At 37.0% G+C, this 14450-nt stretch overlaps 1 protein-coding gene across 1 annotated transcript in view; it reads right to left on the bottom strand.

The window, feature by feature from the left end:
• TRHDE (thyrotropin releasing hormone degrading enzyme) overlaps positions 1-5133 on the bottom strand; it is a 297113-nt gene extending 291980 nt beyond the window's left edge. The window contains exon 1 of the mRNA XM_070947338.1: positions 4340-5133. Within this exon, the coding sequence (XP_070803439.1) occupies positions 4340-5133 (794 nt within the window). The remainder of the gene's footprint in view (positions 1-4339) is intronic.
• Positions 5134-14450: the final 9317 nt, after the last annotated feature.

The raw sequence follows: 14450 nt of genomic DNA, 5'->3' as shown, positions 1-14450 counted from the left end.
CTATAATTGCACTCAACAATGAACTAAAGGGCCACCATCAGTGAGCTGTTGGACAGTATTACTTGGTCTGTTGTATAGATGTTTGGGTGGTTTAGGGGTGGAGAATTGTGGTGGGTGGGAGTGTGTTTGGGAATTGTTATGTGTGTTGGACCTGGTATTTGGGTGTTAAGTGAATTTCATTGTATGGGTATACTGTGTATATATGTACAATGACAATAACTTCAATTTATTAAAATTCTTACAATAAAAGCTGGAATCATTACATTGACTTTAAAAAATTGATTGTGATATGTTGAAACATATATGATAGTTGAAAATACACATTCTAAAAATGGTTAATGATATAATTATTTCAAATAAAGACACGTCCAAAGCTCACCCACCAGGTTTGTGACAACTGGTTGTTCTATGTCATTCCAAACCACTAATGCCAGAATATCTGGAGCAAAATTAATTGCAGGACTAAATTTTCAGTTAGAATGGATGAACTGATGTGGGCATTCTTTAGATTCGTAATAAGTATCAGAAGGACCAAATTGAAAAGTTGTTTTTAAAAAATTATTTATAGATGAAACTGATGTTGACCTGGTGATAATTTCTGCCTCATGAAAGACTTACAAATGCCATTCTTAGCCCTCAATTACTAAATTATATGTGTGAGAGATCAATCTTATCTTTGTATTAACTTCACGAAGCATAAATAATTATGTTCTAACACATTGTGCTCTATGTGCTGAATATAAATGAAATGCAGTAAAAGCTTATTTATATATTCTGATACTTGTTGAAAGTAAAGATGAATTAGAGGATTAAAATGTATTCATAGCTAGTGGGCCTTGTGGGGTACTTAATAACATAGTGGTTTTAATATATTAAAAAACATATATTGACTATCGTCATTTATTAAAACAATGCAAATAGAAATCTGTGATCCTGTATATGCTTTGTTTAAACTTCAGAATTTACACACATGTGGTAATTGATGAAAGGATTATATCTCAAATGTGTAATTATGGGAAAGAAAAACTTACAGGATGGCATCCTTGAATACAGATGACAGTAATTTGTACCTATTTTAATTCTACCTTTTCTATTAAAAAGACAGACATGTTTCCTAAAACATCCTGTCTAGAAATTTGTTTTGAAAAGTAACAAAGCTATTAGGATTGAAGGAATTGTTTTATTCTATTATATATAAAATCAGATATCCAGTTCATTTTAGGATAATTTGTATATGATGTCCCTTAAAATACTGTTATGTCACCAATACAATGACAACTAAAACTTTTATTGTGGTGTTTTGATTTTACTTTAAACCATCAAAGATTAAATTACCTCAACAGAAAAATTAGTATTTTTAGAGTCCCCGCAATATTTAAGGAATATTTATAGTATTTGTTGATACAGTCAAGAAATTAGCCCTATCTTCCTTTATCTACCTTTATCACTTCTATGGAAGACTTATGATAACTAAACTTTGGATAAATGAACAAATAAAGGAAATGTAAGTCTGCTAAAGTCAATTAAATATAAATAAGTCAAAGGATATAACTGCTTGGGATTAGCTATTTATCATTAGGCTATTGTGCAAAGAATGACAATTGATATTTTGTATGCTGATTACTAATTTTCTTAACTGCTACATAATCCCACGAAAATTCTGAAATCATTTTAATTATAGGTCATCCTGTTTCCAATGGTTATAGGGTTGTCAAACTTTCAGGCATATTTTTCCACAGAAATGTGTTCCAGATCATGATTGCCAAATAAACTTCTGATATTTCAAAAAAGAAAACATTAAACAATTCAATGTGGTCTATATTTCAAAAATACTTTACTTCTCTCTCAGAAAGGTACAAAATGCTTGAACCTCTCTATGTGAGATTAGGTATTGATCTGTTGACTTAAATAGAGCTGGACCAATTTACAGCAATTTAAAATTTTGTTTTGTGCAATCCGTTGATAACTGAACGATTCTATGGCACTCTACTCAGAAGAAAATGCCACAGTATTCACTGAAGATTATTTGCAGACAGGTGGGTACAAGACTGCAACATAAATGTATAATCAGTAAATAACTATATGACTAGATATCAAAAACTATTGGTATTATTTCTTCTGTGTGTACATATACTAAGACTTCTTTGTAATTGTTACATTATTGCATGTGCATTACTTATAACTTTGCCACAGCCTTTCAATTACTTCTTCGCACTTGCCATATTTTTTTAATGTTTTATTGTAATTTCTTGTTTTCATAGTTGTAGCTTCCAGAGTCCACTTCCAGAGAGTTTGGTGGCAAACAAATTTAAGAAATTATTATTATATGGCTTAGAAAGCAAATTTGCCTCACACTACATTTCTCTGTGGAGATGCATTAGAAAGCATATCTTCAGTAGAAAGTCATTTATTAAAGCAATGAAAATAGAAGTCTATGATCCTGCACATACTTGCTGCAAGGAGTTTAGAGGTAGTATCCTTTTAATGGACCATTATGCTGAAAAATCATTTCACACCTTTTGAGGAAAGTTATACTAGTAGTATCAGGTACAGAATATTGGCATAATTAAGGTGAAGGCACTCTCATTTTTTGGATGGCAATGACTTAAATAAACTAGTTGTTCAAGAGAAACTCTCAAAGAAATTATGAGGTGTACAGAATAAGATCGTTGGATTTTTAGTCATGTTCAGTATGAAAATAAATTCATTCTATATTTCTGATAATGAAGTTATCATAAATTTAATTCTGCTTTCCTTAACCTAAAGCTTTTTTTAAGGAATTAGGCTGGGCTTTGATCTTTGATTTGCTGTATAAAAAACCTAAACCCGGTCTTAACAGACTTGGTCTATATAATGTGATTAAAAAGGGAAGTTAACTATTTAAGAATGATCAGTAAAGAAGCCCAAGACTTTCTTCTCAACTGCACAGTATACTTGGAATGGATGGTCTAAAATCATAACAAGGAAAGGAGTGATTTTCTCTATTTGAAATTCTACTTCTGAAACTTTCCCTTCATTGTTTCTGTTCTCTCGACAAATCCATGTTTACTATCAAGCAGATCTAAACCACCACCCCAACTGTAAAATATTTATACAAACTTGCTCCAAAATTCTCAACAAGTTTAGTCCTAAAGTCCTTTGCAGCTCACTTGAATACACAACAAAATATTTCCTTAATATACTGTAGCTAGGTAGACGATGTACTGGTGGCACTCTTTAAAACTTTCTCAGTAAGATAGGTTTCTTTAAATTCTTTCTTTAAAAAATCCTTTTATCTCAGTTGTTATGCTTGTTGATGTAAACAAATGCATATGGAACAGTGCCAAGTTAAAAAGAATTGGCTAATTTCTCTTACAGCAAGAGTAACCAATTTGCTGCCTTCAGATACTTTTTATTGGCAATTCAATCAGTGAGGTGAAAAACCACAACATTGGGAAGACACCAGATTGCCTATCCCGTCTTGGACCTTATGTTGAGATGTAGGAAATAGTGGCTAGTCAAATACAGCTCTCTTACAGACTTGAATAAAACTTGAAAATTATTCTGCTAACATCCCAGGGTCAATTACTGTTACAACCTATGAGTAGTAAAATCCACTTCCCTACCAAGGACACAGTTGAAAAAAGACCAATGAAGTACAATGAATTGTTCCCCTTTTTCCTAGGACTGCCACACAGATTTGCCTTTTTGTGAAATGAAACCAAGAATAAATGCAGGGAGACCCCATTGTGCAGACACAGGTATGGCAGAATAAAATTACTTTGCTATAGTAAGAGATCTTCTCTCTTAACTGCGTTTCAGAATTAAAGCATCATAAAAGAAATGTGTTGTTCTAAGAACTTCAGCCTTAAAATACTCTATAATTGCTGTATTCTGCTTCTTTTATCTGGTTCTCTTTGAACAGGAAAGTTTATACACACTTTAAGCCAGTACATGTTGCAAATGGAAGGACAGTTAAATTACAAATTTAATAGATCAGATCCTGCCTCAGTAAAATGTGAACTTTGCTGGAGGTACAGGATAGAGTTTAAGCAAGGTCACATGAAAACTTTTGCAGAAGTTTAATTCAAGTGGATTTAACTCCAAACATATCCATTTCTGACACACAGATGTATTCATGATGCTTATAAAGTCTCTTATGTCCTAACATAAAATGTTAACTTTTTTAAAAAAAGTGGGGGGGGTGCTGGGAAGTTAAACCTTTTGGTTAACATGACTCTATTAATAGAAATGGTGCCCTTATGCAGGAATTTTCAGGAGACACTTGTTATTCCGACTTTACACAATAAAAAACGGGAAGAGGATAAAGGAAGGGCAAGCATGGAAAGGAGATCGATACCTTCTTTCCCCGTAGAGGACATAAGAGCTGCGGAAAAATCCCAAAAGCTCGTTCTCAATCGGAGCGTTGTAGAGGATCTTAAGGTTGTAACTTCTCTGTTCCTCTAAGCTCCGATTGAGGACTATCACGAAGACCTGGGTCTGTGGGTAAAGGAAGAAGCCGGAGACGTTCAAGGCACCGGCCAGCCGGTCCTCAGCCACGCGGACTGCTTCGATGTGCATGCGGTGGGCGTGGAGAACGATGTAACGGGTGGCGTTGAGACACTCGACTTGCACGTTGACCTCGCCGCTGAAGGTGAAGTTCTCCATGAAGACGCTCAGCATCAGGTTGTAGTGGAGGGGGCGCAGGTGTCCGGGAAGGCGCAGCTGGGTCCAGGGCTGCTGCTCCCGCCGCCTCGGCCATTCCTCCTCCTCCTCTTCCCCTCTAGCAGCTTCCAACGCCACTGTCTCTTCCCCTGCACTTCCAGGAGTTTCCCCGGCGCTGTTCTGGTTCAGACGGGCACTTCCTGCGGGGGCTGCGGCGGCAGCTGCCGCCGGGACACTCCGGTTGCCCGCCCTGCCTCCTGGGCCGTCAGACGCGGTGCCGCTGCTGCACTCCTCGATACGCACGCTGAGCAGCACGGCGATCATGGTGACCACCAGCAGAGCCAGGATGGAGATGGCGAAGCCCATCACCAGGCGCTTGTGCACCGTTATGTGTCGCTCGGTGGTGCGGGGTCGAGCGGCCGCCGCGTCTGCCCACTGGCCGGAGAGCCCCCTGCCGCCGTTCCTCAGAGCAGCGTCCTCCTCGATCATCCTGAGCACGAAGGATCAGCTCTTCTGACGCTTCTCGGCCAGGAACATCAAAGTAGCGCCACCCTTGGCTCCTCCCGCAGGGTTGCTGCCGTCCCCCGCCGGGGCCAGTAACGGATCAGAGACCGCCGGGAGGAACGGGGAACGGAAGGAAAGACCGGGGAATCACCTAGCAGAGGAAAAAGCCCTCCGCTTTTCTTCTTGCTGCTTCCCCGCCTCCTTCTGCCGCAGCCGCTGCGGGTGTCACTTTGCGAGGAACCCTTCGCACTCCCTAAGAGCAGCCCCGGCGGCCGAAGGAAAGCTCCCCGCGCCCCATGTGGGAGGAAGGCGGGAGGAGGAGCCACCGAGAAGGGATTGGGCAGCGAGGGCTTCAGGCGCCGGGCGTTCTCTTCCAGGCAGGTCTGGGCGCCGTTTCCCGGTCGGCGCTGGAAGGAGAGGATCTCGTGCGGGCACAGGGAAAAGAGGCAAGAGCTCCGGTTGGCCGCCTCCTCGCTCTCCACAGGCTACTTATGCACTCCCTCAAACTCGCCGCGCCACAAACTCTCCTCCCACTCAGCCCCTCTCGACTTAAAGGGTCCGCTCCTTGCTTCGTCGGCGCCCATTTTTGCCTCGACGGCTCAGGCGCTCCCGAGAGAAAGAAAAATCCGAGGCGAAAGGGATCTTGGCGCGGAGGAGGAAGACGAACCAGGAGCTGACTTTTCAGCTCCGCGCAGCTTCGGCTTCCGGGCGCCTGCAGGCACCGTTGTGTATACTTCAGGCGGCGGCTCTGTAAGCAGAGAGTCTCCCAGAGCCTGCGCGTCTCTGGGAGCGCCTGAAGCTTGACGCGGCTGCCTGGGCACTTGGTGGTCCCGCGCTCTGTCGCGAGCCCGGAGTCCGTGGGTTGGAAAACAACCCCCGGACTCCCGAAGAGAACTCGTCGAGGGAAGAAGTCGGAACAGGTCGGTCGTGGCCGCCGCGCCTGAACGGCGCAACTACATTCTTTTGAAAAGGTCTGGCTGAGAGACTTGGGAAAGTCCCAGGAGGCAGAGCAAGGAGGGACAGGTTAAGGAGGGTAGAACGAAATCCGCGCGCGACCGGCCGGCTGGTGTTCAGCTCCTCTCGCATGTTACAGAAGAAACGCAGGCGCGCGCGCACATCGTGCAGCAGCCGCCAATAAGGTCTATGGAACCATCCGCGGCTCTGACTCTTTTTGAGCGGGGTGGAGTGGGGGACATACACACACTACAGTGGCCGGGGGAGGTGCAGAGGGCGAGCAATGCTTGACACTGATGGGACGGGTGGCCTCTTAGGCTTGAGCTAATGATCTAGTTTTCTGGCGAACGCCACATCATAAATTTGCTCCGTCACGAGATTTCTTCCCCTCCCCCCTTTATACACACACATGTTCAGCATGCATACACGCATACATGTGTGTGTATGTGTGCTGAACATGTATAAATGCATTAGAATGACAACCTGCTTTATAGATTAAATCTATAGGATCCATTCAAAGCAATGCCTTTACCCAGGAATTGAATCTTTCCTATGGTCCCTGAGGATTTGTTCACAAGTTTTGTCCTGAAAAATCAGACTCATGCAATAAGAAATTAGCTCCCATCCTAACAGGTGAAGAATTCTTCCTTGTATTTACCTTTTAACATGTGAATGTGCTTTTCAGTGCAAACTGATTCGGAAGCAGGCATGCCATGGGATGTAACTGTGCCAATATCTTTATGCTGCCAGAAACACAATTTGCACTTGTAGTAATAAGAATATATTTCTTATTACTTCTCCTGCTCTGTAGAGACATTAGACTGGGCAAAGTTAAACCTTAATAGAATATATTATTCCTCAAATATCACCCTAATCCATAACATGGTTTGTTTGCTATTGGCTTACCATGAGTGAACAGAACACCTTAGCAGTGTGGTTTATGCTTAGCACATTGTGTGAATGGATATTGAAGTCTACTCATCAAAGCTTGAAACAATGGTTTAATATTTGTGAACCAGCCTATAAATTTAATGTATACAAGACATCTGAAGTACGCCAGACAGGTGACTTAATAATAGTAACAGTCCTCAATTGACAGGTATGTTCCTATGTTCCTGTCCTTCATGATTAGATTTGTTTTTAGTGAGTACTTCAAGACTAGCACAGAGAACAATCTTGCATACCCTACTGGAAATCATAAATGATATCCCAAGTCTATTGTCTTTAATGCTATTTGTAAATAAATAAGCAGGATATAAAATAAATACTCTTCGCAATAATTACATCCAGCATTGGAATCCACAAATATAAAGGCTTAATAACAAAGAACAATATTTAAGGGAACTAGTACTATATCAATGAAATTTTGATGGTAAAAAGACAACCAAATTACTTCATAACCCTTGATTCTTTTTGGAAGTATTAGACCTCTTGAACTGGTTATTTAATTTATATGCAGGAGCTAGCTAAGTGTTTTTAAAGGTGAAAGTGAGTCTTCAAATTGACCTGTCAGATATGTTTTTTATTCAGATATCTATACCTGAGCAGCTGTTGGTGAAATGTGTAAGCAGTTCACTACAGCAAGCCCTGCACATCTGAAATTATGACAAAGATAATTTGTGTCAGAAAGTACTTGTGATTCTAAACAGTTTCATGCTTCACTAGTGTCCTATTAAGCAACCAAATGCAGAATCAACCTTATATAACAAATATCGTTTTATTCTGATGGGAAGGAGCTTTCATAGTAAATGTCAGTGGGCAGTTATTTTGGTCTAATAATGTGCCTTTAGCTAGACTGAAAAACTGTTTACAAAAGTTTGCAAACCCAAATGTAAAACTTTATTCAGTCATGATAAACTGATATGGGCACTAAACAAATACTTCCAAGTCCTTAATAACAGCTACCAAAAAGCAAAACTAAAAATGAAAGAGTAGGAAAAAAGACAAAGAAGAGAAGAAAAGTTCTTCTGAGTCTGCAGAAGGATTTGTTCATTTGTTCATTTGTTAAAATGCCTCTCTGGGAAACTGAACCAAAATTGAACCAAGAATGCATGAAGAAAATGCCTCTATTCTAGTAAATGAAGAAAATGATTCTTCATAAAACAAAGCAAAGTCTTATGTTCTCTTTCAACACAAACTATTTCCAAACTATTTCGTCATTCCTAGATCTATATTTTAACACTAGCAGCATTCCAGTTTCATATTTAGTAAAGACATTGTTTTTTTATTAATTTTGTTACTATCCCCTCAAAGTACATTACATTTTCAAAGATCTGATGTTATGCTTTTCTATCTGGAGGACCATTTACAGTCTAAAATAGATGCAGAAACAACAGAGAGATGTCCTCATATGACATAAATATAAATACATACAGCAAATGTAAGCAAAGGAAAAGCGAGTTGCTATTTTCTTATTGTATATTCATTGGGGTACAATAAGGAAAATAGAACAATACTCCAAGGGTAGTCAGGAAATATTAGTTTTGAAAGGTGTGTTAAAATTATAAAATCTGAATTGTGACAATCTTGGAGGGAATGCTACACACAGGGATCAGCAAAGGAACTAGAATTGTTTTATAGAGCAGGCAAACCTTGTACGACTCAGGATAGTGAACCTGGATGGGGCAGGATGAAAGTACACGCAGGTAAGGCATAGAGAACCCTTTAAGCTTTGAAGATAAGGACAAAAAGCTTAATGAGGATGGATTGAAAGAGGAATGGTTTGAGAGATATGGTCAAGAATTATAAGTAAAGTACGGTTATAAGAATATAGATGAATAAATAGAGTACAAAGAGAAGGATACTTCAAAGGATATTCATCGTTACAGTTATTTGGGATAAACGTATATTTTTTAGTGAAAAAGCAACTCTTCAAAAACAAGTGGGTGGGCAAAGACGCAAATGTAATTTCATGTGGTACAAACTTAATTAGTAAATACAGATAATGTAAGTGCTCCTCAGTCGTGCTAAACATTTTTTTTTCTTTTTTAGTACTTGAAGAGTTATAATTGCTTAATCTTTGGAGTTTTCTGGGAGTTATACCTAAAATTTCCAGGAGCTGAATGGAATCCTGATGGTTCAAATTAAGCATCAATGATATGACTTATAGATTTTTCTTTACCTTATATCTTTATGAATTTTATGAATTTTTATCCTTGTTTTACAGTCCAAACATCCTAAAAAGTAAGCTAAATAATATTTTTATGTATTGAAGTAATATTTAATATTTTACACAAGTTACAAAATTGTAGAATATATGGAAAAGAATACTCTGTAGTTGTTATTGTTGTTTTTATATTTATATGCAACCTGACTCCCAGCAACTCTGGGCATTTTGCTGTTCAAGTAATTAGTGGAAATCCATAGCCAGAATGGAAATTTCTATGAAATTTGTTATGTTTGTTTGGATGCTTTCAAACATTTTATGACATGTTTTTCAAGTATGCATTATGGAAATAACCATCTGTGCAATATTTATGAACTACAGGAATATCATATACAAAATTCCACAAAATAGGTTTCAATAACAGTTCAGTGTTAAGCTTCCATATTGTAACTACACTTATGTCTTGATAACTCTGTAATCTAGACCCATTTGAAACATTTATATTCAGATTTTCTGTAGAAACTACAAGAGAATTGCTACCATGTTATGTAATTGGTGGAGTGGGGGAAATCACTACTTTTCCAATTTTGGCATTATTTTTTAAAATGCCATATATGACCTATACATCTTATTTCTATACCAGTATAGAAGACACCTATTTTTTTCTCACAAAAACTTAGATCTATTGATTTCATCTGGTCAAAGTCATCCTAGGAATTCAGAGTCAGGAACACAAACACAGCCTTATGATTCACCACTTTACTTTGACATTTTATCATTTTTGATAGAGGCAATAGTAACTATAGAGCAATTGAGAGAAATCTGCTGCATCCAATTAGTATGCCTTTTAACCACACTAATTAAATGTTACCCACAAATTATTTCCTAGGAAGTGTACTGATACACTTATTTACTAATGTAAATTAATACGATTAGAATACTTCTATTATGCCTTTCTTATGGGACCTGAGTTGGCTATTTTAAGAAAGTATCTGGGGAAGTTCAATCATAATCTGATCCAGCTATTATCTTTTGTTAAGGAGGTTTCAACATATCCCATTAGAATTATTCTTTTGTGAATTCAGGATTGCAGCATGCATGGGAGAAGACCAGAACACTATGGGATGATAGTTTTATATTCTGCAAGTCTTGGAGTATTTTATTTACTGTGATAAGTTCATATTTAAATCACTGAACATGTTGACCTCTGTGATGTTGCTGGAAGTTAAAAGTCCAACTCTGTATTTTATTATAGTTTTAACATTCCAGGCCCTTCAGTATGTTATATGTGTGTGATTACTTTTCGGAGCTGCAGGACTTCACATGCTTTAAAACGTCTTTCCTCCTAGATAAGATGTGTTAGAACACAACTGGAGTCATTTCAGAAAATGTAATTCCTATTTTATATAAAAATGCAGAAGTAAATTAGAACAGCAACATAAGATTGATTTTCTTTTTGTTAAGATTCTGGTAAGATTATTTGCCATTTATCTTTTATTAAAAAACCCAATCAAGTAGAGTTTTTAACTATATATCATATAGATGGGACAATTCATTTATGGGGATGAACTTCTCAATTGAGAATTAAAATATATATTCAGGGTATAGATAATATTTATTATCCTTTTTTCTGTTTTATGAAAAATTTCCTTGACTGACTTTGGACATTTTAGCACTTTTTTCCATGTTAGTTGTGAGGAAACCTAAATTTGATGATGAAGTCTTTATCCATGTAGCTGTAGGAAAAGAAGAAGAAAGAATCCCAACTCCTAAAACATTTAAAGATTCATAAAATGCTGATTTCTGCCCATTTCATTTATCTAATAGCTGCTACCATTTCTAAAATAATAGCGTAGATCTTTTTACTTAACACACACACACACACACACACACACACACACACACGTTTTTAAAAGAGAATTTAAATTCTCTAATAAATTCTGGACAATTCGGGACAGCCACCTGTCTGAAATGGCATAGGGTCTCCTGCTTGAACAGGAGAGTTGGACTAGAAGACCTCCAAGGTTCCTTCCAGTTCTATTCTGATTGATTGAAATAACATTGGGCACTGGAAGATACAGTTATGGCACAATGGAAAACTGATTTAGTGGATAGAAATGTTAGATTAGAAAATAATGTTTTTAAATTTATAGTGCTTCAATCGTAGCATCATTACACTGAAGACAATGTTTTTAATCTTGCAGGGAAGCTGTATAATCCTCTGAGTCCACTTTATTTATTGTTGGCTGCAGTCTATCATCACTTGGAAATAAGCCACATTAAGTTCAATGGGATTTATGTCTAAGCAACCATGTGTAATATTATTCAGACAATCAAAGATTCCTTACATTCTGCTTAAGATAGCTTAGTTGTGTCAACCATAGTAAACTTAAAATATATTGAGTAAAAGATCAGTTAGATAAAGGCTGAATTATGGATTTGATTTAAGCCAATCATAACAGGATTGCAGTACTAGTAATTACTATTGTAAAGAAAATCAGTTTTTAATTCTTACTTCATACTTAATATTGTGCCTTGCAGCAGGAAAACAATTAGGAATTTCATTTTGATCACAATCAGATCAAGGTTCTGAATCAGTGTACTATCGATGATACAAATTTCTTATTTTAAAAAGTATTTCAATTAGAGCAAAAACTCACTGTCTTTTCATCTTTTAGCTTTATGAATTGTTACAAAATATAATGTGTTTGACATTAATAGAAGATGCTTGAAATTAACAATTGATTCATAATATGGTCTTTCGTTTTTTTTTTAAATTCGGAAAATTGTCTCTTTTCTCTTTAGTGCCATCTTGTGGGCCAGCTAGCAAAAAAAAAGCATGAAGATTTCTTAATGCAATACATATAGTGAGTATATGTTATATTACCATAATGACTTTAAAAAGTAGAAAGAGATTGCAATATTCACTGAATTTCTTTTTTTATATAACTATTGAGTTTTAGAAAAGTAGAAAGATAAAAGATAAACAGAAAAAAAGGATTTGGGAAAAAAGGTGCAAGAGAGTAAAAAAAGGAAAAATAGAAAAAGAATGACTTCAACTTTCTTTTGTACAGATATAAGTAAAAATGTTTCAAACTCTTACTCAAGGAGTACTTTTAAGATTAACATTTGTCTACATTATTTCCATAATCCCATATAATTCCAATAAATAAATCCCGAAATCATGTTTTTATTTCTCACAAAAAGTCCAAAAATGGTTTCTAAGCAGAAAAAAAATTTGTCAAAGGCTTTTTTTTCATCAAGGCTGTCAATGTCCCATCTCTGCCAAATCCACCAGCTTTACTGATTTCATAGAAAAACTCAGCAGAAAAACATTCATGCCTACCAATAAGCATGAATCTTTTATAACAGTTATTATATCTTAGTACCAGTTGATTAAACTACAAAAGATAATAAGCCATCTTTTATAAGGTTATATTGCTTAAAAGCAAAATACTACTATAGGAAAACTAGTTTTTCCTCAGATAATTTATCTTAATTGCATCAGTCATCTTAAGATATAACAATGGTATTCTTTAAATTTATATTTGAACTTCCTTTTTGATATGGGATAATTTTAAACTTAAGAGTCATCTCCCATTCAATTATTTATCAATACACGTTGCAAACTGTTAAATGATTGTTTTGTGTCAATTGGTTAAAAGAAGTTTTCTTTTGATATGCTGATTACATGGAAAACTTTTAATACTGTTACTGCATTTTTTTCGATTCATTTTATGTATAATTACCCATCTTTATTTTTTATAAAGGTCTTTGGTGATATACCTGAAGTTCCCAAAAGTTCTTTGGATGTCACAAGCAAGAAAAATACATGCTTATGCTCAGACCTGAAAATATAATTTGCACAAAACCTTGGAGCACAAAGCCTGCACTAACTGGTTCATAATAAAGCAAGCAACTAGAAGAAGCTTTTTGTTTGATAAAAGTCTCACAGACTCATAAATTATGTGAAATACATATAAGAAACAATCATTTCAGTGTTTTAGTGAGTCATGAAGGAATCCAAATGTTTATTGTTATCCTAACTGCAGCATCTTCTCCATCATTGTTAAATTCACAAAAGATTATACACCATACAGATGATTCTCATCCATTTTGTGTATTGAGACTAAAATGTAGAGGAAATTTAACCAATACCTAGTTAGAAAGGTAAATGTCTTTTCCCTAATCATTTAATGCTGAATCCTTCATAATTTCTGCAGTTAAAAAGAAAGATTCGTGGAATTATTGGCTAGAGCATATGAACAAGTTAAGTATAATCACTTACTATATTATTGGGATTTCTAGATCCAGCGTATCTAAGAACTCATAATACTTGGCAATACAATACTTTTTAAATATTTGGTTGGCATAAAATGTTTTAAAAATAGAATTGTAAGTATCCTTAGAACATCACAGAGAGAAAGCAATGACAAGTAATATTGGTATCAGTTATTTTTGTTGTAAGAAGCCGATAGTGCTATTTTTTAAAATTACCATACTTTTCAGAGTACAAGATGCACTTCTCCCCCCCTAAAAGAAGGTGGAAATGTTGGTGCATTTTATACACGAAATACAACCACGTTTTGGGCTCTCAAAATCCCACCCTACGTGTCCCATTTTTGCAAAAAAGTGAGGATTTGAGAGGCCTGCAGAGTGCTCCTGGGGGCTGGGGAGTGCAAAAACGTGATGCGTGGGGGGGTTAGGAGATCAAAAATGGGCCTGTTTTTCGCAAAAACGGGCATTTTTGCCCTCCCCAGCTCTCAGGAGCACTTTGCATGCTTCCTAAGCCCACTGCAGGCCCTGTTTTTGCAAAAAAAAAAAAGGGGGGGACATTTTTGGCCTCCCAACCCCCCCATGAATCCCATTTTTGCCCTCTCCAGCCCCCAGGAGCATTCTGCAGGCCTTCCAAACCCTTTGCAGGCCCCGTTTTTGCAAAAAAAATTGTTCACTTTTCACAAAAACGGGATGCACAGGGGGTTTGGGTCATGCAGAATACTCCTGGGGGCCGGGGAGGGCAAAAACTTTTTTTTTCTTGTTTACCTCTTAGAAATCTTGGTGCATCTTATAGTCCGAAAAATATGGTACCTCTTTATTACCATTGGAGAGAATGAAATCCCATTGTCCCCTCTTCTGCTATTCCTTAAAACATAAGAGCAATCAAAATATATTTTAACTACTAAAACTAAGCTAACAACAAGGGTAGCCATTGTGGATGCTATTATTATGTTAAATAGAATAT

The sequence above is a fragment of the Pituophis catenifer genome, unplaced genomic scaffold, assembly GCF_029215685.1.
Source record: "Pituophis catenifer annectens isolate HBS135680 unplaced genomic scaffold, rPitCat1.0.hap2 SCAF_7, whole genome shotgun sequence".
Classification (NCBI taxonomy): Eukaryota; Metazoa; Chordata; class Lepidosauria; order Squamata; family Colubridae; genus Pituophis; species Pituophis catenifer.
This window is presented reverse-complemented; position numbering and strand designations above follow the sequence as displayed.